This window comes from Megascapheus bottae, chromosome 2 (genome assembly GCF_031878675.1).
Source record: "Megascapheus bottae isolate mThoBot1 chromosome 2, mThoBot2.hap1, whole genome shotgun sequence".
Classification (NCBI taxonomy): Eukaryota; Metazoa; Chordata; class Mammalia; order Rodentia; family Geomyidae; genus Megascapheus; species Megascapheus bottae.
Genome location: NC_143510.1, coordinates 77,455,714 through 77,479,175, shown reverse-complemented (window position 1 = coordinate 77,479,175; position 23,462 = coordinate 77,455,714). Strand labels below are relative to the sequence as shown.

At 42.1% G+C, this 23,462-nt stretch overlaps 1 protein-coding gene across 3 annotated transcripts in view; it reads left to right on the top strand.

The window, feature by feature from the left end:
* The window catches only part of Tmcc3 (transmembrane and coiled-coil domain family 3), a 160,319-nt gene that overhangs the window by 68,880 nt on the left and 67,977 nt on the right, over positions 1 to 23,462 (top strand). The window contains exon 1 of one of the 3 annotated variants that reach the window (XM_090328401.1): positions 22,905 to 23,094. The exons of the other annotated variants lie outside the window; for them this stretch is intronic. Within the exon in view, the coding sequence (XP_090184527.1) occupies positions 23,017 to 23,094 (78 nt within the window). The 5' untranslated portion in view covers positions 22,905 to 23,016. Of the gene's footprint in view, positions 1 to 22,904; positions 23,095 to 23,462 lie in introns of those variants that run through there. 3 annotated transcript variants of the gene reach the window in all.

The following is a 23,462-nucleotide window of genomic DNA, read 5'->3' as shown; positions in this document are numbered from 1 at the left end:
TATGACTGCTTCTTCTAAAGCCTCATATTATTTTTTCAGCTTCTCTAAAACACTGGAGTAGGTCATCTTTTTGTTTCCTTGTTATGTTGACCCAATTAATGCACCTTCTCTTCTATAGATTTCTTCATCCACTGAGATGTGAAAAAACAAATTTTATACATTGCCAATGATTTTTTTTCAAGAACAGAACAAAGAAAAGCAAAATCCAAATTTCTCTGAAGTAAGGAAAATAGTTCTCTATGCTGATAAGACATAAGACATGGCACCCAACGCTCTGATAGGAGCATAGAATTTTCAGAAATTCAAATTGTTTTATTCTCATCTAAAGTAAAACTTTCCTTAGCTACAACATCCCCCTCTAAATTGAGCTCCATTCCTCCATTCCGGCTTTCACCTCCTCTTCACCAGCCAGCCGTGGAGAGCCTTGGCTTGTTCCCTGTCTGGTTTCCCCTCTTCTGCTGCCAGTGGAAAGTTTCTAGGCCATGATTTCCTTTAACAGGTTTTGATATATATTGTAACCTTGGGAAAGTTACTTTTCTAGACTATTTGTAAAGAGAGAACAAGCCTGCCTTCCTCCTGGGATGAGCAAGGTCAGGGTTAAAGTACAAGGCGAGGGAGTGAGGGCCCTGCCACAGTGATGGATTAGCAGCTGGGAAATGCTAGCCACTGCCTTACTCACACATCCTGCTCCTGCTTTCCCTGATACTAAATTTTCTTGCTTTTCTCTTATACCTTAAGTCCTAGAAAGCAGGGAAAGTGGATTGGGTGAGTGCTGCAGTTTAGCATAAGATGACTCAGGAAGTCCATACTGATTGTGTGGCTGGGATATTTAACAAAAGACCTCAAGAAGTGAGGGAGGTGTATGTGAGATGCCTAGAAATGGATTGTTCCAGTGTATGGCCATCAGGGTAGGTCTGAGGTGGGACTGCCACTTTGATGGATGCATTCTTCTGTCTCTGTCCCAGACACTTTTGCTTTGTGCGTGCTCTCCCTGTCTCTCCCTGTCTCTCCCTGTCTCTCCCTGTCTCTCCCTGTCTCTCCCTGTCTCTCCCTGTCTCTCTCTCCCGCCCTCCCCCCCTCAGATCATACCTGGCTTGAAATAGCATCTGTGCATCTGTGTTTCTCTGCCTTCCAAACTCAAACTGGTCTCCTACTATGTCTGTTCTGAACCTCTACCCTCTTTTAGCTGTCTGTCTGCTTCTAACTATACACCTGGGTGCCTCATTAATATAGCCACGTACATCTGTGCTCCTTCACTGCCCTCTGGAACCTAGCCTAACCCACACATCGAGAGAGAGAGAGAGAGAGAGAGAGAGAGAGAGAGAGAGAGAGAGAGAGAGAGAGAGAGAGAGAGAGAGAGAGAGAGAGAAGAGAGAGAGAGAGAGAGAGAGAGAGAGAGAGAGAATATACACATGTACATTAGTTTCATCAGAAAGGAATATAACACACAAAGTTACCCAGTTCTATCTTGAGTTTAGCCAGAGTGATCTAAAACATCAAAGATAATGATAAAATATGACCATAGCACTCCTCTGCTTAGAGCCAGTCAAGATTTTCCAGTTGCCCTGGACAGAGGCCCTCATCTAGCCCACCAGACTCTATCTACTGTTCTTTCGGGTACTTGCCTTCTTTCCAGCCTCCTCCCTTACCCATTCCAGATATAGTAGTCTTAGACCATACTTTCAGTGTTTCATCAGATCTGTTAGTCCATTTTGTGTTGCTATACTAAGGTATCTGAGGCTGGATAATGTATTAAGAAAGAAGTTTGACTTGTTGATCCTGGTGACTGAAAAGTCCACATAGCATGACACTGGACTCTAGCAAGAGCTCCTTGACTGTGTCACAACATGGAAAATATGTCACATAACAAGAGAGGAAGAAAGAGACTAGGAAGGGATGAGATTCATTCTTTTATAACAGCCTGCTCTCACCAGAAGTAACCCATTCCTTGAGACCATTGTTGACCCCTTCATGACCTACTCACATCCTACTAAGCCTTATCTCGTAAAGGACTCACTCTGTTTCAATACCTGTCCGGGTCCTTCGTCCCCAGTCCCTCTCGACTAGTAGGAGGGATGGGGAAAAACACACCTGACGAGTCCATGCCTCGAGAGGAGAGGGCCCACTGTCCCGCACTCAGCCTTCCTTCGCCAGAGCACAGAGACGCCACGAAGCTTCATCAAGGCAGGAAAATCTCTCTCTCAAAAAACCCCCCTCCTGAGGAAGTCCCTCCAGCTAATATACCCTCACTCTAGGTCCCACATTTGGTTATACATTTCTAACCAATGGTAATCAAGTCTTGCGCCCTGCCTCTTGAGCCTTGCCTTGTCTCAGCAGAAAGTTATTAGACATGGCGTTACTCAGCCCCCAACAAATACCATTATATTAATGACCAAGATTCCAGCACATGAGTTTTTGGGAAACAAACCATATTCAAGTCATACCTCTGGGGACAGGTTTCCAACTCCTAATCTGGTGAGTTCTCCTTATCAGGTGTCTGCCTCACACCCTCTGTTTCCTTCCTGAGTCCAAGCCACACTACACTTGTTTGGTGTCTATTTTCTGCCCAGGCTCTACTGGTGGTCTTATTCAGCTGCAGTGGTCTGCATCCTGGCCCAGGCCTGACTGGAGGCTCTCAGTAACTATGGGAGACTGATATTTGGGTTTGGATGCAAATGTTCAGGTGTTTCATAAAGTATTTTCTAAGTGAAGACAATTAACCACCAAAAAGCCAGAAATGAGCTGTAATTCCAGTGGTGGAATGTCAGTCATGAACACAAAAGTTCAAGGACAATGTCTAGGCCCTGAGTTCCAGTCCCAAGACTAGCAAAACCAAAAACAACAACAAAAATAGTGGCAATAGATTTTCAACAAGGGTTGGCTGAAATCATCTTGGGGAAGTACACACACACACACACACACACACACACACACGCACATATTTATGGTATTCAAACAGGATATGGGCAGACAGTCTTTAACAGTATACCACAGCTTTCAAACTCCCTTCTTCGATGAACAGTCAAAATTAGAAAGTCACTTCTAATATCCAATGACTTCTCCATTTGAAGCTTTGAACATGGAGAGTTTAGTAGTGGCACACACACACACACACACACACACACACACACACACACACACACAAATTCATATTATAGCTGGGCACTGATGGCTCACGCCTGAAATCCTAGCTACTCAGGAGGCTGAGATTTGAGGATTGCCCAGCCCCAGCAGAAAAGTCTGTGACACTCTTATTTCCAATTAACCACCGGAAAGCTGAAAATGGCACCGTGGCCCAAAGTGGTAGAGCACTAGCCCTGAGGACAGTAAGAGCTCAGGGATAGGACCCAGACCCCAAGTTCAAATCCCATGACTTACAAAAAAAAAGAGAGAAAGAGAAAAGAAAAAAATAGTATTTAAATAGTGCCAGTTAGCTATCACAGAGACCCTTTCTGGTCTTCTCTGTGACTTGACTTGTACCTGGGCTTTATCTTCCTTAGCATCATCTTCTGCCTTTCTCTTCTGCATGATGTCCAAGGCAACAAAACATAGGCAGTGAAGATGAGGATGTGGTAATGTATGACTTTGATAAATCCAACGTCATTCTCACCTTCTCTTCACACTGCTCTCCTAGGGGCCTCTTTTTTCCTTCCTCCAGTCCTAGGGCTTGAACTCAGGGCTTAGATGCCATCCCTGAACACACTTGTACTTGAACCACAGCTCCACTTTGGCATTTTGCTGTTAATTACAGACAAAAGTCTCATGGATGTTCCTGCCCAGATTGGCTTTAAACTGTGATCCTCAGATCTCTGCCTCCTGAGAAACTAGCATTCCTGGCATGAACCACTAGCATCTGCCTAGAAGGGACTTTTTGTAACCATCATTTCCCTTGGTATTGGGTCATAAGGTAATAACTTTATGAATCCTACAAAATAGGGTTCTCCCTGAGTTAGGGGTAGTGAAAATACAAAATATACCCAACCCCTTCCCCCCAAATCTGAGACTAAGGTCACCACCTACAGACTCAGTTTGTCATTTGAATGTACTATATGGAGTTGGTCACAGTGCTACCAGTGTACTTTGGCCATTTAGTACAGCAGTGCACATGCTCTGAAGGACAGGTTTCTAATTTCCATCGAAGCAGAATGCCCTTGAGCCTGGTAGATTGTTTTCCTATAGGAAAGACATATCTCAAGCTTATCAACTTCCTTTTTAAGGACATGGCTCCTTTCCTTCAAAGGAAGTGTGTATTTCTGTTGGGATACAAATGGGATTTAAAATGCTGAAGGAAGTAGATTTGATTTACTGAATATACTCTTGGCACCTGAGCGAGGCTGAGATTAAAAAAGAATAATAACTGGGCCTGCCGGTAGAATACTCTGAATTATCAAACTGCAGCGAGGTTATTGTGCCTGGAACATTTTTGTTCTCTGAAAAAAATCACCTAATTAGGGACATGATGACAGAAAACAGAAAAAGCCCATTCGTTCCCTTCCCAGTTTCCATTCTACTAAGGATGACCCATGAGCAGACGTAGATTTTTTTTCTCAGTGATTCAAAAGAAAAGCAACCATTATTGAAGGGAAACAGCTTTAATCTTGGACTGAAATTGCACGTTAAATGTAAGCAGAGTACAAAAGTCTCCTCAGGTGTGTTATCTGCTGCCTTTGGAAAACTGGTAGTATGTATGCCACTACAGTGGCAACAGTGAGCTTTGACAGTGGTAGTAGGTCAGGCCCTTGCCAAAGTGCTCAGTTTGCACTTACACATGAGGACTCTTGTGTTCACAGTACTCTGGGTCGGTCAGAAGGTGTTGAGCCTTCGATTCCATTAGCTCTGTAGTCAACTGTAGTAGCTCTGGATGAACAAGTTACCAAACTATATCAAACTATGCATTTTCTCTGTTGCCACCGAAAACTATTTCTAACTAGTTGGTTCACACACGTCAAGCACTAGCACTCAGTTGGATGAACTATGTCCCATCTAATGTTTTGTTATTAATTATGAAAGCTTCCACATTCAAATGTGCTGGTTTTAACATACATTCTTTGCTTTTTTTTTGCCAGTCCTGGGCTTGAGCTCAGGGCCTGAGCACTGTCCTTGGATTTTCTCAAGGCTAGAGCTCTACCACTTGAGCCTCAGCACCATTTCTGGCTTTTTTTCTACGTATGTGGTACCAAGGAATCAAACCCGGGTCTTCGTGCATGCTAGGCAAGCACTCAACCACTAAGCAAAACTCCCGGCCTGACATTCTTTGCTTTCTTATATGTTTCTTTTTCTTTTACCTGGTGTGTGTGTGTGTGTGTGTGTGTGTGTGTGTGTGTGTGTGTGTGTGTGTGTGTGTGTGTGTATGCATGCTCATATCCTGGGGATTAAACTCAGAACCTAGATATTGTCCCTGAGTTTCTTTTGCTCAAGGCTAGCACTTGGCCATTTGAGCCACATATCAACTTGGGACCTTTTTAGGGTAGTTTATTGGAGAAAAGACTCTCACAGACTTTCCTGCCTAAGCTGGCTTCAAATTACAGTCCTCAAATCTCAGCCTCCTTACTAGCTAGGATTATAGGTGTGAGCCACTGATTCCAGGCTGAGTATATTTTCTGATGTCATGTGTTCTTGAGTTTGAATCAGCTCCTGACTGACACATGTATGTTTTTCTATGTGTTATCATAAAGGTAAATACGTAGAATAGCTTAGTAAATGTTCTACTCTGGCAAGACATTCTGAGGACTAGGACATTACAGTTCTCATTTAATTAACTGCATTCAAAATAAAGACCCAAAAGATTCTGGAATTTCTCATGACTGGTTAATTGAGGTCACTTGATTTGTGCCTAATTATGCATTAATTCATACTTCATTAATTAAATGTTAGTTGTGCTGCCAAAACAGGAACCAGTAATATCCACCAACTAAATTGTAGGAAGTAAACCTGAGGTTTTCAGAAGCTTCTGAATCTAACTTAGTATAATGCCTTTATAAATACATTTTAACCTTCGTTAGTCTATGTTAATTGTACAAAATAATGGATCACATTATGGTATTTTCATACATGTCAGATTTAAACGTAACTGTGTAACTTAGCTCTGTTTATTTTTTTAGGAAGTTTAGGGGCATGGAAATGGCTTGGTCTGTGGTGTTAGGCAGACTTGGGTTTCAATCCGTTACTTCAAGTGACTGTGGCAAGTTTCTTAACCTCCCTCCATCTCCTTCTAGCCATGCTCAACCTGGAACAAGAATGCTGCAGGTGTGTGTTTATTAAAGTTCACGGACATAGAGAGCCAGACCTGACTATTCAGCAGTGAACCACTGCTGAAGTTGCAGCTGCAACTTCTCTCTGCCTTCTCCTTCTCCTCTTGCCTTATCCACCTCTTGTCACTGTGTCATTTTACTCATCTCTGCTTTCTTTTCTGCATCTGAAAAAAATCACATGTTCCTTCTCAAAATCTCCATAAGTCTAGATGTAAATTTTTCCTAGGCATATATATTATTCAATTTATATTATTAAACATGACTTTTTGGGGAAATGTTATCAAATTCAGAAATGTGACTGACATGTAAGGGAAGGTATGCCAACCTATAAGCTGTGTCATTCTTTATACTAAAGGCTAACTTCCTCTCAGAATGAGTTAAGTGGAAAATTTAGTAAAAGCATGAATGATTCCTTGCATCCACCTTAAAAAGAGCAATGGAATTCCATCGCTGGCATTCTGGAAACAGTAAGTGGCAGGATGTAAATATTGATTGGAATAGGAGGAGCTCGGCTTTGTCTGCTGGTGGGTGGAAACACATATATGGATCATTGTTTGCACTAAGCATTTAATAATCCCATCTGTTGGCAATGCATATGTGGAGATACTTTCAATTTGCCACAAACCACCTAGGAATTGGCAGGGATAGAATCCTGGAGAGATTCCAAATTCTGAAATAGATAGAGAAATCCAATATAAATCAATACATAGTTATAAAATCCTATCTTTGGCCACAGCTCCTTCAATGTATTTCTTTAGGCATGCTTTAGACTTGTAAATCCAGAATCTTGACTGTCAGGTCCTTTGTTCACCTGAGAGCTTCCACAGACAAGGCTAGGACTTTCTCTTGTCTAGCTGATAATTCCATGTCCCCCCAAGCCTTGTTAGGTAGATTCTAATTCATTAAAAGCTGAATCACTAGGTCCAGTCACAGCTTCATTCTGCGAGGCACTGTAGCTCACATCTGTAATCTTAGCTATTTATGAGGCTGAGATATGAGAATCATGGTTCAAAGGCAGTCTAGGCAAGAAAGTTTGTGAGATGAAGTGATGCTCGAGTGGCAGAGTGTAGCCTTGAGCACAAAAGCTCACAGATAGTATCCAGGCCCTGTGTTCAAGCCCCAGCATCAGCACACACACCAAAAAAAAAAAGCTTAATGCTTCTTTTTTACTTCATCTTACTCCTTTTGCAAACCAGAAATCCACTTGGAGAAGTCAGGCTTGATATCCCATTGAAAGCAGTACCATTACAGCTCCATTGCTCCTGTCAGTAGTAGTATATTTGTTTTGACTGAGCTTTTTTTTTCAGAGCTCTCCAGTCACTGGCTCCCCTATCTTTTTGTTGTTGTTGGTCGTGGTCCTGGGGCTTGAACTCATGGCCTGCTGCCCCTGAGCTCTTTTGCTCAAGGTTAGTGCTCTGCCACTTTGAGCCCAGCACCACATCTGGATTTCTGGTGGTTAAGCAAGATGAGTATCATGGATTTTCCTGCCTGGGCTAGCTATGAACCTTGATCCTCAGATCTCAGCTTCCTGAGTAACTAGGATTTGCAGGCATGAGCCACTAATGTCTGGCCCCATCTTTTTTGTTCTGTCCCCCTCTCCTTTTCTGCCCCTTTGTCAGAGACTGCATGTTTGTATTATATAGACAGAGGGCACACTGAAAACTGTACCTGCTCTGAAGGAGAAAAGACTAGAATTTCAGGAGGAGCTGTCAAAGACATTTAATGGATCATTACCTCTTAAGTTATCTCTTTTGATGAAATTCTTTATGTAACGCTATGTAAAATTTAAGTAGGAGTTGAAAAGAATTCCTGTTTCACAATGAGCAGTTTCCAGCTAAGCAAATGAAGGTTTTATCTTTCCAAGGCCATGGAACCCATCTCAGTCCCTTCCCTGCTGTGTCATAACATTGCTGGTGACACATATACAGCAAGGAGATCATCACAGAAATGGTGTTACAGAATTCATTGTGTGTCCCTAAACTTCACACATTGTATCCCTAGCCACCAACACCTCAAATGTGAGGCAATTCATTTAAATAATGTTGGTAGATGGGGCCCTAATCTGATATAACTGGTGTCTTTATTCCCAGATAGACACACTGGGAAACACCAGGGGGTCCCTGTGTGGTGAGATGACCATTATGAGGACACAACCAGGAGGCCACCATCTGTAGGCAATGAGAGGCCTGGGGAAGACCACCCTGCTGCCACCTTGTGCTGGACCTAGCCCCCAGAACTGCGACAAAATAAACCAGGCATATTATGAGACCACCACAGGATCTCCATAGCAGGAGATCTAGAAAATAGGGCAAAAAAATTCTTGAGCATGAAGACAATTCAGTAGAGGTGAGATGTATGCGCTCAAAACCAACCTTTGCTAGTAGGATGAAAGGCTGGCATGGGCCCGGGCATGCTCAAATGTAGCAACCCTGCAGCATCCAGGGAAAGAGCTGTCTCCACACTGACTCTGATGGTGACTGATGAGGATATGCAGAGCATAACCCACTGAGCAACCCAGATGGAAGTATAGAAGAGGCTGGGAATTACATGGGCAATCACTACTTTGGAACTGTGATCTCACCTCCACACAGTTAGTTTATAAGGGAAGTCATTTAAACTGCTTTGTCCAGTCTCAGAATACCTCCATAGTTTCTTCTTCAGTTCCCAAAGTTTGACCTGTGCAAAGCCACAAATGACCTCTGCTCTACTCAGTATAATAAAAAAGGGAAACTGTCATAATTTACAGACTGTTGTATAAAACTCCTTCCTAATAAATTATTTTTATTTTTTGCCAGTCCGGGGGCTTGAACTTGGGGTCTGAGCAGTATCCTTGGGCTTTTTTAAGGCTGGAGCTCTACCACTTGAGCCACAGCATTACTTCTGGCTTTTTCTATCTATGTGGTACCAAGGAATTGAACCTGGGTCTTTGTGCATGCTAGTCAAGCACTCTACTACTGGGCCAAACTCCTGGCCCCCTAATAAATTCTTAAATGCCATTATTCCTGTGCCTTTTTAATTTATTCCTATTTGTGTCTATTGATTGGGTAAAAATAATGGATTTGTAATATATAATTTAGGTATAGCAGTTCATTTGGAATCTTCAGTGAGTTCTCAATAATAAGAAAACATGACGTAGTTTTCTAAGTAGCACCTGATTTTTTTTTTAATTTGGTTTTGTATGCAGCGATCTACTGCAGCTTTACTTTTCTCCATTGCCTCACCAATAGTTTCCACTGCCCATTGAGTCTAAGGACACTCTATGCTCTACTGTACTTCCGAGTCTATTCAGAGCTGCTTCTTTATTGAGCCATATCCCTGCTTCTAGCCATGTGACTGTAAGGACATCTGGTGATAAAATAGCCTGCTCTCTTGTAAAAAGGGTGCCCTGCATCTGCTGTCTTACAAACTTTTCTCCAACTTGTCTTTTTGCTTCCATTTCATTTTTAAATAAGCTTGCCAGCTTGTAGGAAAGGCCTTTTAACTGAGTTCTGTTTCATCTATTGAGTCACAGAAGACTTCTTCTATGAGGGAAAATTGACATGTGTTTGATACTGCATCTTTGTGAGTACAAAATATCTCAATATTAGTTTTAGGCTTTGTTTTATAGAAAGTTTAATGTTTAAAACACACTAGTATATACAATATTCAAATCCTCAAACATTTATAGAAGGATTTTCATTGCAAGAAGTATGTTCAAGAGTGATAGATTTTTTTTTTAATGGACAAGCGAATCTTCTAGTCACCATCTATTAGAGTTGATATAGTAGGCATATACACAAGTGTCTTTAATATAAACTAGACTGTGCAAATAGTTGGTGGAATAGTAATAATATGCAACCAGGGTTGGGAGATGAATTTTGACCAAAAGATCACTTGGAGAAATACTAGCTTTACTGTCCCTATAATTTATATTATAAATTATAAACTTGGAAGCCAGTGCCTCTGTGAGTTGTGGAGAATACTTATGAACCTATGTTATCATATTTTGATAACTAATTACAAATGTTTATTGTTTGCATTGTGGCATAGTAAATATGGAAACATGCTTATCCCAAATGAAGAGCATGAAATTCTCCAAAATTCAAAACTATGTGAGAAACTCCACACCTGGCCCTACGTGATAGGTTGCAGTCAAAATACAGGTGCTTAAAAATATCGCACAAAATTGCCTACAGGCTGTGTCTGTGAAATAGGAGAATTTCATGTTTAGACTTGGCTCACTTTCCCAGGATTTCTCATTATGGATGTACAATCATTCCAAATTCTGAAATAATTATATTTCCAAGCATTTTGGATAAGAGATACTCAACTTGTTTTAAGGAGGTAGATATTTTTGGGGTTTTTTGTTTTTGGTATAAGTCTTCAAGGTATTAATTACAATTTAATTGGCTAAAATTAAGTAAATATTCAAAAGTCAGCTCCTTTGTCATAGTAGCAATCTCAAATGGTTGGTGACCATGTGGGGTTCTTGTCTACCATGCTGGATAGTTACAGCTTTAGACAAGTTGCATAATTAATCATGATATCTAAATAAGGGAAATATTTAAGCACAAAAATTTAAATGTGTTTACAAAGCTGGGTCTTGTGAAAAGTGTACATTCTGATTGGTAATCTATATTCTAAAAACAGATGATATCTAATAGATTCTGGCACTTTGGGGTTGAAGAGAGTATGGTTCTGTTTGTGATGAGAGTAGATGGAAATGTGAAGAATGACATATTTTCCAGAGGAAAGGTTTGCAATTGTGTCAGGAAGCTTCCGTGGAATGTGTGGATTTCTGCTGCATTAGGTGGAGGAAAAATTCAAGTCTAAGGTATGTAAACTGAAGACCTCTTCTTAGATTATTTATTTTTCTTCCTACTTCAAGTTCCTTCTAGCAATTTAAAGGGTTTTCTTTTATTTCCTGTTCTTGTTTTTAACTCTAAATAACCAAGTCTAACTAATGTTGTAAAAAGCCTACATGTTGAATTCCTGGTAACTTCTGATAATGAGTGTGTGTGTGTGCTCACTGTGTGCACACATGTATAACCAGATGCGTTTGCCTACTGGGTCCGCTGTTTTTTATGTCTGTCACTTTTCCCCCTCTTTTTATAAAAGACATTTCTTCAAATGCAAAGGAAATCAATAGAATGTCAGAAACAGGAGCTAAGAGTATATGAGCTACCGCTGATCTGGAAAGAAGCAATGCAAAATAATAGAACTGTAGAATACCTTTCAAAACTGTCAGCCAGGACAGTTGAATACTTCAAAATTGAACCTTCTCTTCCAAAGTGATACAGAATTGACTGCTCACTTGGTGAAACTTGAGATGGAAAAGTAAAAGTCTAGAAGTAACTCAGAAATGATAAGAAACATTTACAAGGAGTCTTCAGATAAAGGATTAAGGTCATTAGTTGATTTTTAAATTTTAAACAATCTTTCTTGAAAAGCTTAGAATGTCGGGCCGGAAGTTTGGCCTAGTGGTAGAGTGCTTGCCTAGCGTGCACAAAGACCTGGGTTCAATTCCTCAGTACCACATGCATAGAAAAAAGTTGGAAGTGGTGCTGAGGCTCAAGTGGTAGAACTCTAGCCTTGAGAAAGTCCAAGGACAGAGCTCAGGCCCTGAGCTCAAGCCCAGGACTGGCAAAAAAAAAAAAAAAAAAAAAAAAAAAAAGCTTAGAATGTGGAACTCATCTTTGAATTATCAGGAATGGTAGATGTTCATTAAATTATTGGGAAAAGCAGGGAAAGGTCAGGCCGAGTGTAGGGACAAGTCAAATGCATACAAATTTAATGTTTTATGAGGCGAGCTCTGCCAGTGGCTTCCGTGTGGATTGAGTTTATTCACCATACATTCTCTCAGTAGTGTCAGCATGGACCTGTGGTTAAGAGTCAGTATTTGGGGGTATCCACATTCTGCAGGTAAGGAAACAGGCCTGTAACTACTAACTATAGCTGGGCACCAGTGGTTCACACCCACAATCTTATCGACTCAGGAGGCTGAGGTCTGTGGATTGTGTTTTGAAACCAGCCTGAGCAGGAAAGTTCATGAGACTCGGCTCCCATTAATCACCCCAAAATTCAAAAATGGAATGGTAGTATAAGGGGTAGAGCTCCAGCCTTGAGTTAAAGGACAGTACCCAGGGCCTTAATTGAAGTCTCAGTAATTTAATAGAAAAAAAGACTATATTTTCCAAGAATACACACATAATAAATAAGAGTCTGACCTGGACCTGGAATTTTGATTGTACTTTGGCCGTTTGTTGACTGGACATCTTTGGTCAAAACACTTCATCTGCTCAGAGGTTCTGGTTGCTACCTAGTTGCTTCTCTGTACAATGGGAATGTGAGGCACCTCCCATCAGAGACAGCTGGCAAGGGTTGGCAGGAACTCAGCACTAGTTGGTGTCTAAGTGCCTGGTGTAGATGAATAGACAACTGTTGTCACTTTTTGGCTTTGGCCTGCGTACTATAGAGAGGCTGTAAGAAGACAAAAGACATAAAGAAAGCATTCTTTTTACTCTTCACTAGCAAAATATTTTGGACTTCTCCTGACTTTTTTTTTCAAAAGGAAGGCATTTGGGTTGTTATTTTGCACTGGGCATTTTGTTAATCCTCTGGTAACAGTCAGAATTAGGTTTGAGTACATAACAGAAAAAAAAAAAACCTTACTGTGTGAATTGAGTTAAGAAAATAGGATCCCAGTTAACATTTTCATGTAGCAATTTTTTTTTATTGTTGGCAACAGCTGACTGACCTTAATTGGGAAATGACTGTGTGACATTTATCCATTCTGTTGTTGATGACAGTGAGTTGTTTCTAAATGGGGACTGTGACATTCTTGTATGAATGTCCTGGTTGGCATGTGTCCACTAGGAGGTATGGTGAGGAGTGGAGGGGTCAGAGTGACATCCCTGCTGCTCTGGTGGTTGCTAACACTAATGGTCATAATACTTTTCAATGTTGGTCCTTTGGCAGGTCCCTGGCCTTTATTTGCGTGGGAGCAAGTGTGTGTGTGTGTGTGTGTGTGTGTGTGTGTGTGTGTGCGTGCACACACAGGTACGAGGGCTTGTACTCAAAGCCTAATCACGATCTTAGCTTTTTCATCAAAGTTAGTACTCTACCAATTGAGCCATTGCTCCATCTCCAGCATTTTGGTAGTTAATTGAATATAAGTCTACTGGGGTTTTCCAGTCCAGGCTGGTTTCAAACTGTAGTCCTCATATTTCAGCCTCCTAAGCAGTTAGGATTATAGGCATGATCCACTGGCACCTGGTTGACTTTTCCTTTTTTTTTCTTTCTTTTTAAAAATATTTATCGTTATTGTAAAGGTGATGTACAGAGGGATTATGGTTACATAAGTCAAGTAATGAGTTCATTTTTTTTTGAGCGGCCAGCTTACATTTTACTAGTATAATTTTTATAAAATTATCACATTAATGTTTCCTCACATGATTGCATATTCTTCCCAAGCATAATTTGCAATAACTATTTTATATTTTATGTGTGGTTGTATCATTATTTATATAATTAGTCCTTTATTTTTCATAAATGTTAAACCTTTGAATTGTCTTAGCCTTTTGCTGGGACATTGTTATAGAGTCTCAATACTTTTCAAATATTATCTTATTTTGGATAGATTCCTAACAGTAGAATTATTTGATCAAAGTGCACAAACCAGGGCCGGGAGTTTGGCCTAGTGGTACAGTGCTTGCCTAGCATGCATGAAGACCTGGGGTCAATTCCTCAGTACCACATACACAGAAAAAAGCCAGAAGTGGTGCTGAGGCTCAAGTGGTAGAGCTATAGCCTTGAGAAAGTCCAAGGACAGTGCTCAGGCCTTGAGCTCAAGCCCAGGAGTGGCAAAAAATATAAAGTCCCAATAATGTTGGGGTAAAAAAATATTTTTTTAAAAAAGTACACAAACCGAAAGCAACTTTCCCCTGTAGAAGTATCACCTCAGAACTGGAAAAGGAGGAAGCTCTCATTCTTCATTGTGGTAGTTCGTATGCTTTGAGGTGATAGCAACAGCATGGACAGAGGTTGGAAGGGGGAGGGTTACCTGGGGCCCGGAGCCAGCTCAGCACAGCCCTCAGCCACAAGCTCCTGCCTTCTACCTCATTCCATTGCCAATTATAAAGACGAAGTATGTCATTGAAATGCATTCTCCTTAGAAGAACACTTCTAGGGTGGCAGTAGAAATTCTTGAAGTCTCACTATAGAGAGCCAGCAGTATCACCCGGAGATAGGCTTGGGGGTTGTTTTTGTTTTCTGCAGACATTTCTCAAGTTCATATTTTGTATGCCTTCCCGTTTGATCTTTAATAATGGTCTGAGGTGGATGCTATTGCCATACCCAGCTTACAGATGCTGGAGCTAAGAGTTGGCAGCACCAAGAAGAGAATCCAGATGGTCTGTCTCTGGAGTACCATTCTGCCTCCCAGAACAGCACCAGATCATTTATAACTGAATATTACAGTAATCTAAAGAACAGATAACTGTCAAAATTCAGGAATGAGAGCAATGAACATGGACCCTGGTGGACAAGGAATGGCTCAATAGGCAGAGCACCCTTCCTGTTAAGGGGAGTGTAAGTTGGACATCTTAAAGGGAAATGTCATTTCCCTTTGTCCTCATCTGGCAAAATACGTTTTCACAGTCTGTATGTTCCTGAGGTATAGCTAGCTCATCCTTCAGATGCCATGGGAATTTAATTGAAAGGACATCTAGGCTGACTATGCCAAAAATGGAGTCAGCTACAGTCCCCAGAGAACACTTCCTCTGGGGTTGCATGAGGTGGACACCTACAGGACCATAACTCCAGTTCCAAACTTTCACTAGACTATTCTGTGCCTAATGCAGGCATTTTCCCGGATTCTGTTTCCTAACATTATTGTGAGCTTCTGAAAACCTCTAATAGCAGGTCGCCAAGAGAGACACACAGTAACTTTCTTTCCAAGGGTCAAAGTCAGGATGTTAGAGGTAACAGCACACACATTGCACCCTGTAGCATGTAGACAGAAAGTAAAGACTCTGCCAGGCCCTGGTGGCTCACACCTGTAATTCTAGCCACTCAGGAGGCTGAGATCTGTGGATCACAATTCCAAGCAGTTCAGGCAGGAAAGTTCATGATACTCTCATCTCCAAGGAACCACCAGAAAACTGGGCAGCGTAGTGATGTCTCCTTGTGGAGACATTTCCTTTGTGGCTGAGGACATGGACTCTATCCCCATGTGTTTACTTGCCCTTCTTATTTTAATCAAATGTCTGTTCCAATTAAAAATCCAGTTTTAACTGGATTATAAGTATTTTTACTATTGAATTTTGAGAATTCTTGATTTTTGTTTGTTGGTTGATTTAGTTTTGTTTTTGAGACAGGTATTGCTATGTAGCCCAGGTTGTCCTCAAATTCATGATTTACTTGCCTTTGTGTCTTCCATGCTGGAACTATCGGGTTGTGTCACTGCACCTGGCAAAGATCAAACATCTCCCTTTTTTTTCCTTTCTTCCCTGTCTTCTTCTCTCCATTTTCTCCATCTGTCCCTCTTTCCCTTTCCCCCCTCTCCCCTGCTTGGTGTGTGTGTTGCTGGGAATCATTCATGCTATGCCAGCAGTCTACCACTGAGTTACACCCTGGCCTCAATAATCCTCAATGCAATCCAAACACAAATTCTTTTGGGGTAATATTTTCTCCCTGTCTGTATTTTGCCTTTTCAGTCTCTTAACAAGCCTTTTTATCAAGAAATATGTTTTAATTTTGATGAAGGAAAATATATTTTTGCACTTCCCAATGTAGCTTTGAGTCTGCAAGAAGGTGGATGTTTGAGACTAGCTTCTGGAACCCTCCTAGGCTCTCTGTATAATTCTCTTTGATAATCATTGTTCTTAAGAAATCAATAATATGAAATTGTTGCATTTGCTAAGAAAGGAGTAATCAAAGGAAAGTTTGAAAGCCTGCTGAGTTTTCATTTGAGTCTGCCTACTTTCTTTTTTTTTTTTTTTGCCAGTCCTGGGCTTGAGCTCAGGGCCTGAGCACTGTCCTTGGACTTTCTCAAGGCTACAGCTCTACCACTTGAGCCTCAGCACCACTTCCGGCTTTTTTCTACATGTGGTACCAAGGAATCAAACCCGGGTCTTCATGCATGCTAGGCAAGCACTTTAACCACTAGGCCAAACTCCCGGCCTGTACTTTCTTTTTTAATTTTAATCAGAACCATGCCAAGTGGAAGTTTGAGGTTTCTATGCCAGATCATCACTACCACTAAATAAATACCAGTAATTATTTTCTTAGATTCATGTGAAATAGATTATATTCAAAATTAAATGCAAGTGTTAAGACTGGCCATTTGCAGTTGGTTCTAAGCTAGGTAGTTTTAGAGCTTATTATTTGCAGTAGGCCTGAAAGCTTTTAGTTCTAATGAAGACATTTTAAAATTTTGCTGTCACATACCAGATATATCTGATCAGCAATCACTCATTTCAAGCTAGTAGAATAAATTTTAAAAATCAGGTTTATTCTGTATTTTAGGCGGGGGGGGGGGTAGGACAGGTCCTGAGACTTGAACTCAGGGCTTGAGTACTGACCCCAGCTTCTTTTGCTGAAGGCTAATGCTCTATCACTTGAGCCACCATGCCACTTCAAGATTTCCTGAGTAGTTTATTGGAGATAAGAGTCTCACAGACTTTTTTGCCCAAGATGGCTTTGAACCATGATCCTCAGCTCTCAACCTCCTGAGTAATTAGGATTATAGGCACGATCTACCAGCAGTCATCCCAGATTTATTCTCTTTAGCTCTCTCTCTTTGCCCTTAAATCCTTATGGGAGGGGAAAAATTATTGTACATTTTGTTGTATGAATCTCTTTCCCAGAGGGAATACTTCTATAGACTGTTGACTTGAAATGGAACATGGAAAGAAATAATCATTTTCTTTTAGAAATAATTTTCATCAACAGAATCAGAGTTTCTTCTGACCCCTTTCTTCTAGCTATTGTATAGATAGGATAAGCTGGGACTTGGAGGAAGTAAGGAGCATGAGTCTACTTTGTCCTACAACTCTGCCAAGGACATGGCTGTCTTGGCATCTAGGTGAATCTTAGGAATGTTTCATCAGGATGTCTTACTCACTGTATTCCCAGTGTCAAGAACAGAGCATGTCATATCAAAGGAGCTCAATAAATAAATGGAGAATTCCCAAACTTCAATACCTCCTCAACATCTGAAATTCAGTAACATTCATCATCTAGCACATTTTCATCTTTCTGAATTGTTCATTCCACCCCAGTGAGGACAAAAACTGTATCTTGCTTACATCTTTGTCATTTTTTAAAAGACCAGTGTCTAGGAAAGGAGTAGATTTTAGTAAATGTTGAATTGATTGATTCACACATTCATTAAGCAAGTATGTCTTTAATATCACATTGGGAAATATCAAGGATATACATACTTATGTAGAAGCTGAGGCCTCTTTCCCTTCAGGTAGTCTATAATTTGGTAGAGGCTGTGTGGGTGAATATAAATTCAGCTCTTGAAATATTTAAATAATATATGATTGCAAATTTTTATAGTAGAACAGATAATAATATAACAGTTCCCAAGAGGTTATCTAGAATGACTAGGGAAGACTCTGGTTAGTAGCCTCAGAACATTTTATGCTTATACTAGAATTCTCTGCTGTTCACACTCCCTATTCATGATGTCCAGATTTCTGGACTTCTCTCTTGGTTTCTCTGTCTCTATGTCTCTTAGTTTCTCTCTGTCTCTCTATTTCTCCCTCTTCTTCCCTCCCTCTCCTCCTTCTATTCCTCTTCCCTTCTGCTTCCTTCGTTACCTGCCTTTCTTTCTGTGACCGTACTACAGTTTGCGCTCAGGATCTCGAGCTTGCCAGGCAGGTACTCTACCACTTGAGCCACACCCCCAGCACTTTTTTTACTTTATTTTTGCCTAGACTTCAGACCATGATCCTTACTACTCCTACCTCCTATGTAGCTAGGATTACAGGTGTGTGTCATCTACCACTCTCAGCTGATTAGTTGAGATAGAATCTTGCTAACTCCTTGCCCATTCTGAGCCCCCTACTGAGATCTTTCCAATCTTTGCCTTCCAAGTATCTTGCCTACTCCTGAAATATTATCCTTTTCTTTGTCTTCTTCCTGCTTGTCCCTTGTACTTGTCAGGATTTGGAGGTTACAGGAGGGAAACCCTCATCTCTAAGTGGTCTTAACATAGGAGGAATGCACTGTTTGATGTCACTGAAAAGAGGGTGTAGTCACAGCCAGACCATAGCTAGTGGTGGATCCCCTGCAAGATAGTGGTTGGCAATCTCTCTGACCCAGTATGATACCCCCCTGATGGACAGCGGGTCCCTTTGGAAGATGAGAGACTATATAATCTAATCTAAAATTATTTAATTAAAATATATAAATAAGCCAGGCACTAGTGGCTCATGCCTGTAATCTTGTTCATCAGGAGGCTGAAGAGTGAGGATTGTGGTTCAAAGCTAGCCTGAGTAGAAAAATACAAGAAATTCTTATCTCCAGTTAACCAACAAAAAGCCAGAAATGAAGGTGTGGCTCAACTGGTAGAGTAACAGTGTTGAGCAGAAAATCCAAGTAAGAGTATTAGGCCCTGAGTTCAATGTCTAGTACACTGGCACTGGCACTATATACATATATATACACATATATATGTATACATATATATGTACACTGGCACTATATATACATATATGTATATATTCCCACATTCACATACATACATACATATGTATATATAGACCAGGACAGAGGCCTGGCTGGGCCTAGCCAGCCATTCCAGCCATCCCCGTTCCTATTGATTCTGACAGGAATGAAGCCATCTTGGATACTCCCATCCAGCATTGCCAATGGGAAAGAAAGGCTCTCTGGGAGGGCTACCCAAACTGCAGAGCCATGAGCAAATAATGGTGGTTACTGTTGTAAGCCAATCCATTAGAGTGACTTGCCATGTAGAGACAGGGAAGAGAGAGCAGGCTCTAGTGCACAAACAATTCAACAGGAACTTTGCTTCATCTTATGGCTCTGCTTTCCCAGAGAGGCTTCTTTGTATGGTAGCAAGGAAGTCCACGTGGCAATAAGCTTATTGTCCCCACTTAGCAATCCTCTCTGAAGATGGGACTCTTTCCCAGCAGCCAGTCTCAGGGGAGATGTTGATTGGCTCTGACTAGATCACACACCTGTCTCTGCACAAGTCACAGTAACTCTTGCTTGGCTGAGGTTGGCTCATGTGCTAGGGACTAAACCACCTCAGTTATAAGTAGAGCTGAAGGTCCCAGCTAGTGTGCACTACAAAAGGTAGGTGTAATTCTACCTATTTGATGAAGTTTTGTCTTGTCATTCCAAATTTTAAGCCTGTTCTTCTGTGCTTAGCCTAAACTGCCATGTGCTTCTCACATATTCTTATTTCACACCCCTAGGTGTGAACCTTTGTATTTCTTATTGTTCCTTTCTGTTCCTTTAGGTGTTAGTTTACTGTTTTCCCAGAGTGAGGCATTTGGAGATCCATCAGAGGCCGAGAATCCTTACATTGGGACAAATTTGCTTTTCTCCTTCCCTCCACCCCCCTCTTTCCTTCCATTATTTCCTCTCTTCCTTCTTCCCCTTCTTTATCTCCCCACTCCTCTCCTCCTCTTTCTCACATTTTCCTCTCTCCTTCAACAAAATCCTGGACACTGGTGTTCCCTCTGAAGGAAGGAAACTCTATTTTCCTCCCTGGGTTCCCCTTCCCAAAAGCAGAGCCAGCTGGTATGAGCACTGCTTGTTTTCTTTCTTTTCTGGGGAGCTTGCTCTTGTGCTATTTCATTTGTACATTTAAACATTATTTTGTCTGAGTGCCCAGCAGAGCAGCAGAGCTGCTGAAATAAATTTAAATGATCTAAGATAGAACATCTCCTGTTAATTGAAATTTAAGTGAGCCTGATAAGGCTCTAATTCATCTTTGCCACCAAGGGTCAACGTTCCAGGATGGTGTTCTTTAGACAGTAGTAGGAACGGAAAGTCTATGCCTGTTGGAGCACTGACCTAGCCCCATCTTGATTTCATAGAGATCTCACATAGGACAGGCTCTTTAAATGTATTCACTCATGCAGTTTGTTCCCTCCCTCCATCCCTCCTTCCCTTCCTCCCTCTCTTCCATCCCCTCCCCCCCCCACACTTAGAGCTCTATGTAGCTGAATACAAAACAGTGGGTATCACAAATAGATGGGGGACACAGAGATGGACTCTCAAGTATTGTCAAAATAGATCTTGGAAGTCTATTAGTGTAATGATTAAAACGAACAATAACAAACGTTTATGGTTTTTTTTTTGCAAAAGCACTAATATACTTATTTTGAGAAAATACTAGTGACTTGAATTCTAGGATGAAGAATAAAATCATTCTATTAATTACTTTTAAATGTTAATAATTCTGTAAGAATCTATTCTTGAATGTATGTAAATGACTCTGTACCCTGCATACCATCCATCATTTTGTTTTGTTTTGTTTTTGCTCACACCAGGATTTGGATGCATGCTTGCTTGGTTGTTTGCTTGGCTTGGTGTCTGTCACCTGAGCCATGCCTCTAGATCAGCTTTTTGTTTGGTTATTTTTAGCAGTAGGGTCTTGGGAACTTTTCTGTGCAAGCTGGCTCCAAATCATGTTCCTTCGGTCTTACCTTCTGAGTAGCTAGGTCACAGGCATGAGCATACAGCTAGTTCATGTGTTTATTGGGTTTTTGTTTGTTTGTTTTGGTAGTCTCTTTTTCTCTCTTCCTCTTCTATATTCTTTGAGCTGGGGGTCTTTATGCAGCTCAAGTTGTCTTCAAATTCAGAACCTTCCTCAGGCTCTTAAATGCTGAGATTAGTCATGCACCTCCACACCACAGGCTATATATTATATTTTTAAATTTTACATGAAGAGAATCTTGCTGTGGATGATATTCTGTGGTTTGCTTGTTTTTCTCAGATTGTCTGTAAAATTTTTTTTTACCTAGATACATAAGGCCATATAGGATGATGCTAAATGAAAGGAACTCCAGGATATAGAAACAGGAGCCATATAATATGTGATTGTTGTTCTTAATGTACTGTTATTTCTCATCTCTTTTGTTGTCCCCTGGTTATCTCATATTGTTACAGTGTCTTACCTTGTTATCTGATATATTGTATATATGTTTATTTGTTTATTTGAAATAGGACAGGGAAAGGGGAAAGCAAGATGAGGGGTAGGATGGGTGGAGGGAAATGGGGACAAAAACATGAGAAAGAGTAGCAATGTTTGTGAAATAATGTACCTTCTATCTGGCAAATATAATGTAACCCTTCTATTAATTACAATAAAAATATATTAAAAAATTTTAGCCAAAGCTCAGTTTGTGGCATTTCTTTTCACTTTGTAATTTCTAGTCATATAGAAGTTGAAAAATTTTAACGTTGGCCAACCTTTATAGTTTACAGTTTATGCTTTCTTTGACCTGCATTTTATGACTTAAGATCAAAATGAACTTCCATATTCTTTTGGGGGGGGGGGGTCATGGGGCCTGAACTCTGGGCCTGAGTGCTCTCCCTGAGCTCTTCAGCTAAAGGCTACCACCCTACCTTGAGCCCAGCCCCATTTCCCGTTTTCTAGAGGTTGATTGGCGATAACAGTGTCAGGTCCTTTTGTGTCCAGGCTGGCTTTGAATCTTGATCCTCAGATCTCAGCCTCCTGAGTAGTTAGGATTACAGGCATGAACCACCACACCAGGCGAATTTCCATATTCTTGTGAGAATTTAAAATTGTACTTTTCAATAGATCTTTAATCTATCTAATGTAGTTTGTTTTATATTGTAGGTATATTTGCATATATTATAAATGTAAAGGGAAATCATGTAACTCCTTTGCTCAAAACAGTCTTACACCTGTCAACCCAGGCTCTCACTGCTACATCCTGCCTAGCCAGACCAGGTATTCAGAACTTCAGTTCAGAAAAATGGTATCTAATTGCTCACCAATCAAGCCTTTTTTGCAGACTTCAAATTCCTGCGGGCAGAACGCATTCACTAGGAAATAGAGAATACCAAAATCGAAAAGCCATGTCTGGACTTTCAAGTAGCTTGAGTCAGCTATGCAAAATTAAAACACATAACCCAGTGGGATCTTAGTGGAAGTGTGCTCAGAGGAATCACAAGGAGGGAACAAACAGCCTGTTTTCTGTTTTCCCATCTCTGGGCCCTGGTCCATGGTCTGGTTTCATGGTTTCTGCCCAGTCTCAGTAAGTGCCTGTTGAATGGGGAGGCAGCCTAGAATTTTTGGAAGCCCTTCAGACAAGAGTCAGCGTTTTTGCTCCCAAAGCCATCTTGTACCATCAGCCTCCAAAGAAGCCAACAAGCCACTGAAGACATCGCTCATCTGAGGAGAGAGGGGGCCGCGTTGGGGGACCTAGTCTCAACCAACGTGGGGGGAGCGAACAGAGGCGCTCCGAGAAAATTGCCGAGGCAGGGTAGGGCACAGGGGGCGTGGCCATGGGCGGGCCAACGAGGGGGCGTGGCCTCCCTCGTTGGCCCGCCTACTCTTCCCCACCCTAGCCCCACCCCTAACCCCAAGAGGCGGCATTGGCGGCGGCGCTGGGCGGCCGCGCGGGTGTCGGCAACAGCTGCAGCCGCCCGCGCCGCCCCCTTCAGCCCCCTCAGCCCGCCTCGGCCGCGGCTCCCGGGGTGAGCCCGAGCACTGCCGGCATCTCCCGGCGCGGTGGCCCCGGGAGACCGTGAAGTTCCCAGCCCGAGCACCGACATGCCGGGAAGCGACACGGCGCTCACCGTGGACCGGACTTACTCAGACCCCGGCCGGCAACACCGCTGCAAGCGCCGGGTGAGAGGCGGAGGGGGCGCTGGGCGGAAGGGGGCGGGCCTCTTCTAACTCACCCACTCCCCACCTTAACCGCCTGCCTCTCCGGCTGCGGAGGTCCACGCGTGCGTGTCTCACTCCGACCCGACCGCTGGGGCTGAGGAGAGGGTTGTGAGAGCCCAGCCTGCATCCCCGAACCCCGGAGACCGCTGCCGAGGTGGGGAGCAGAGCCGAGCCGGACGAGCCCGCGCCGCCGGGCCCTGCCCCAGGCGCGCACTCGGAGCTCCCGGGACTCCCCGACGGCGGGCGCTCCGCCGCCCTTCCTGCCTGGGAGCGCCCCCCTCGGGGAGCCCAGACGCTCGGAGGACCCCGCCGCGCGCGGCCTGGGGCGC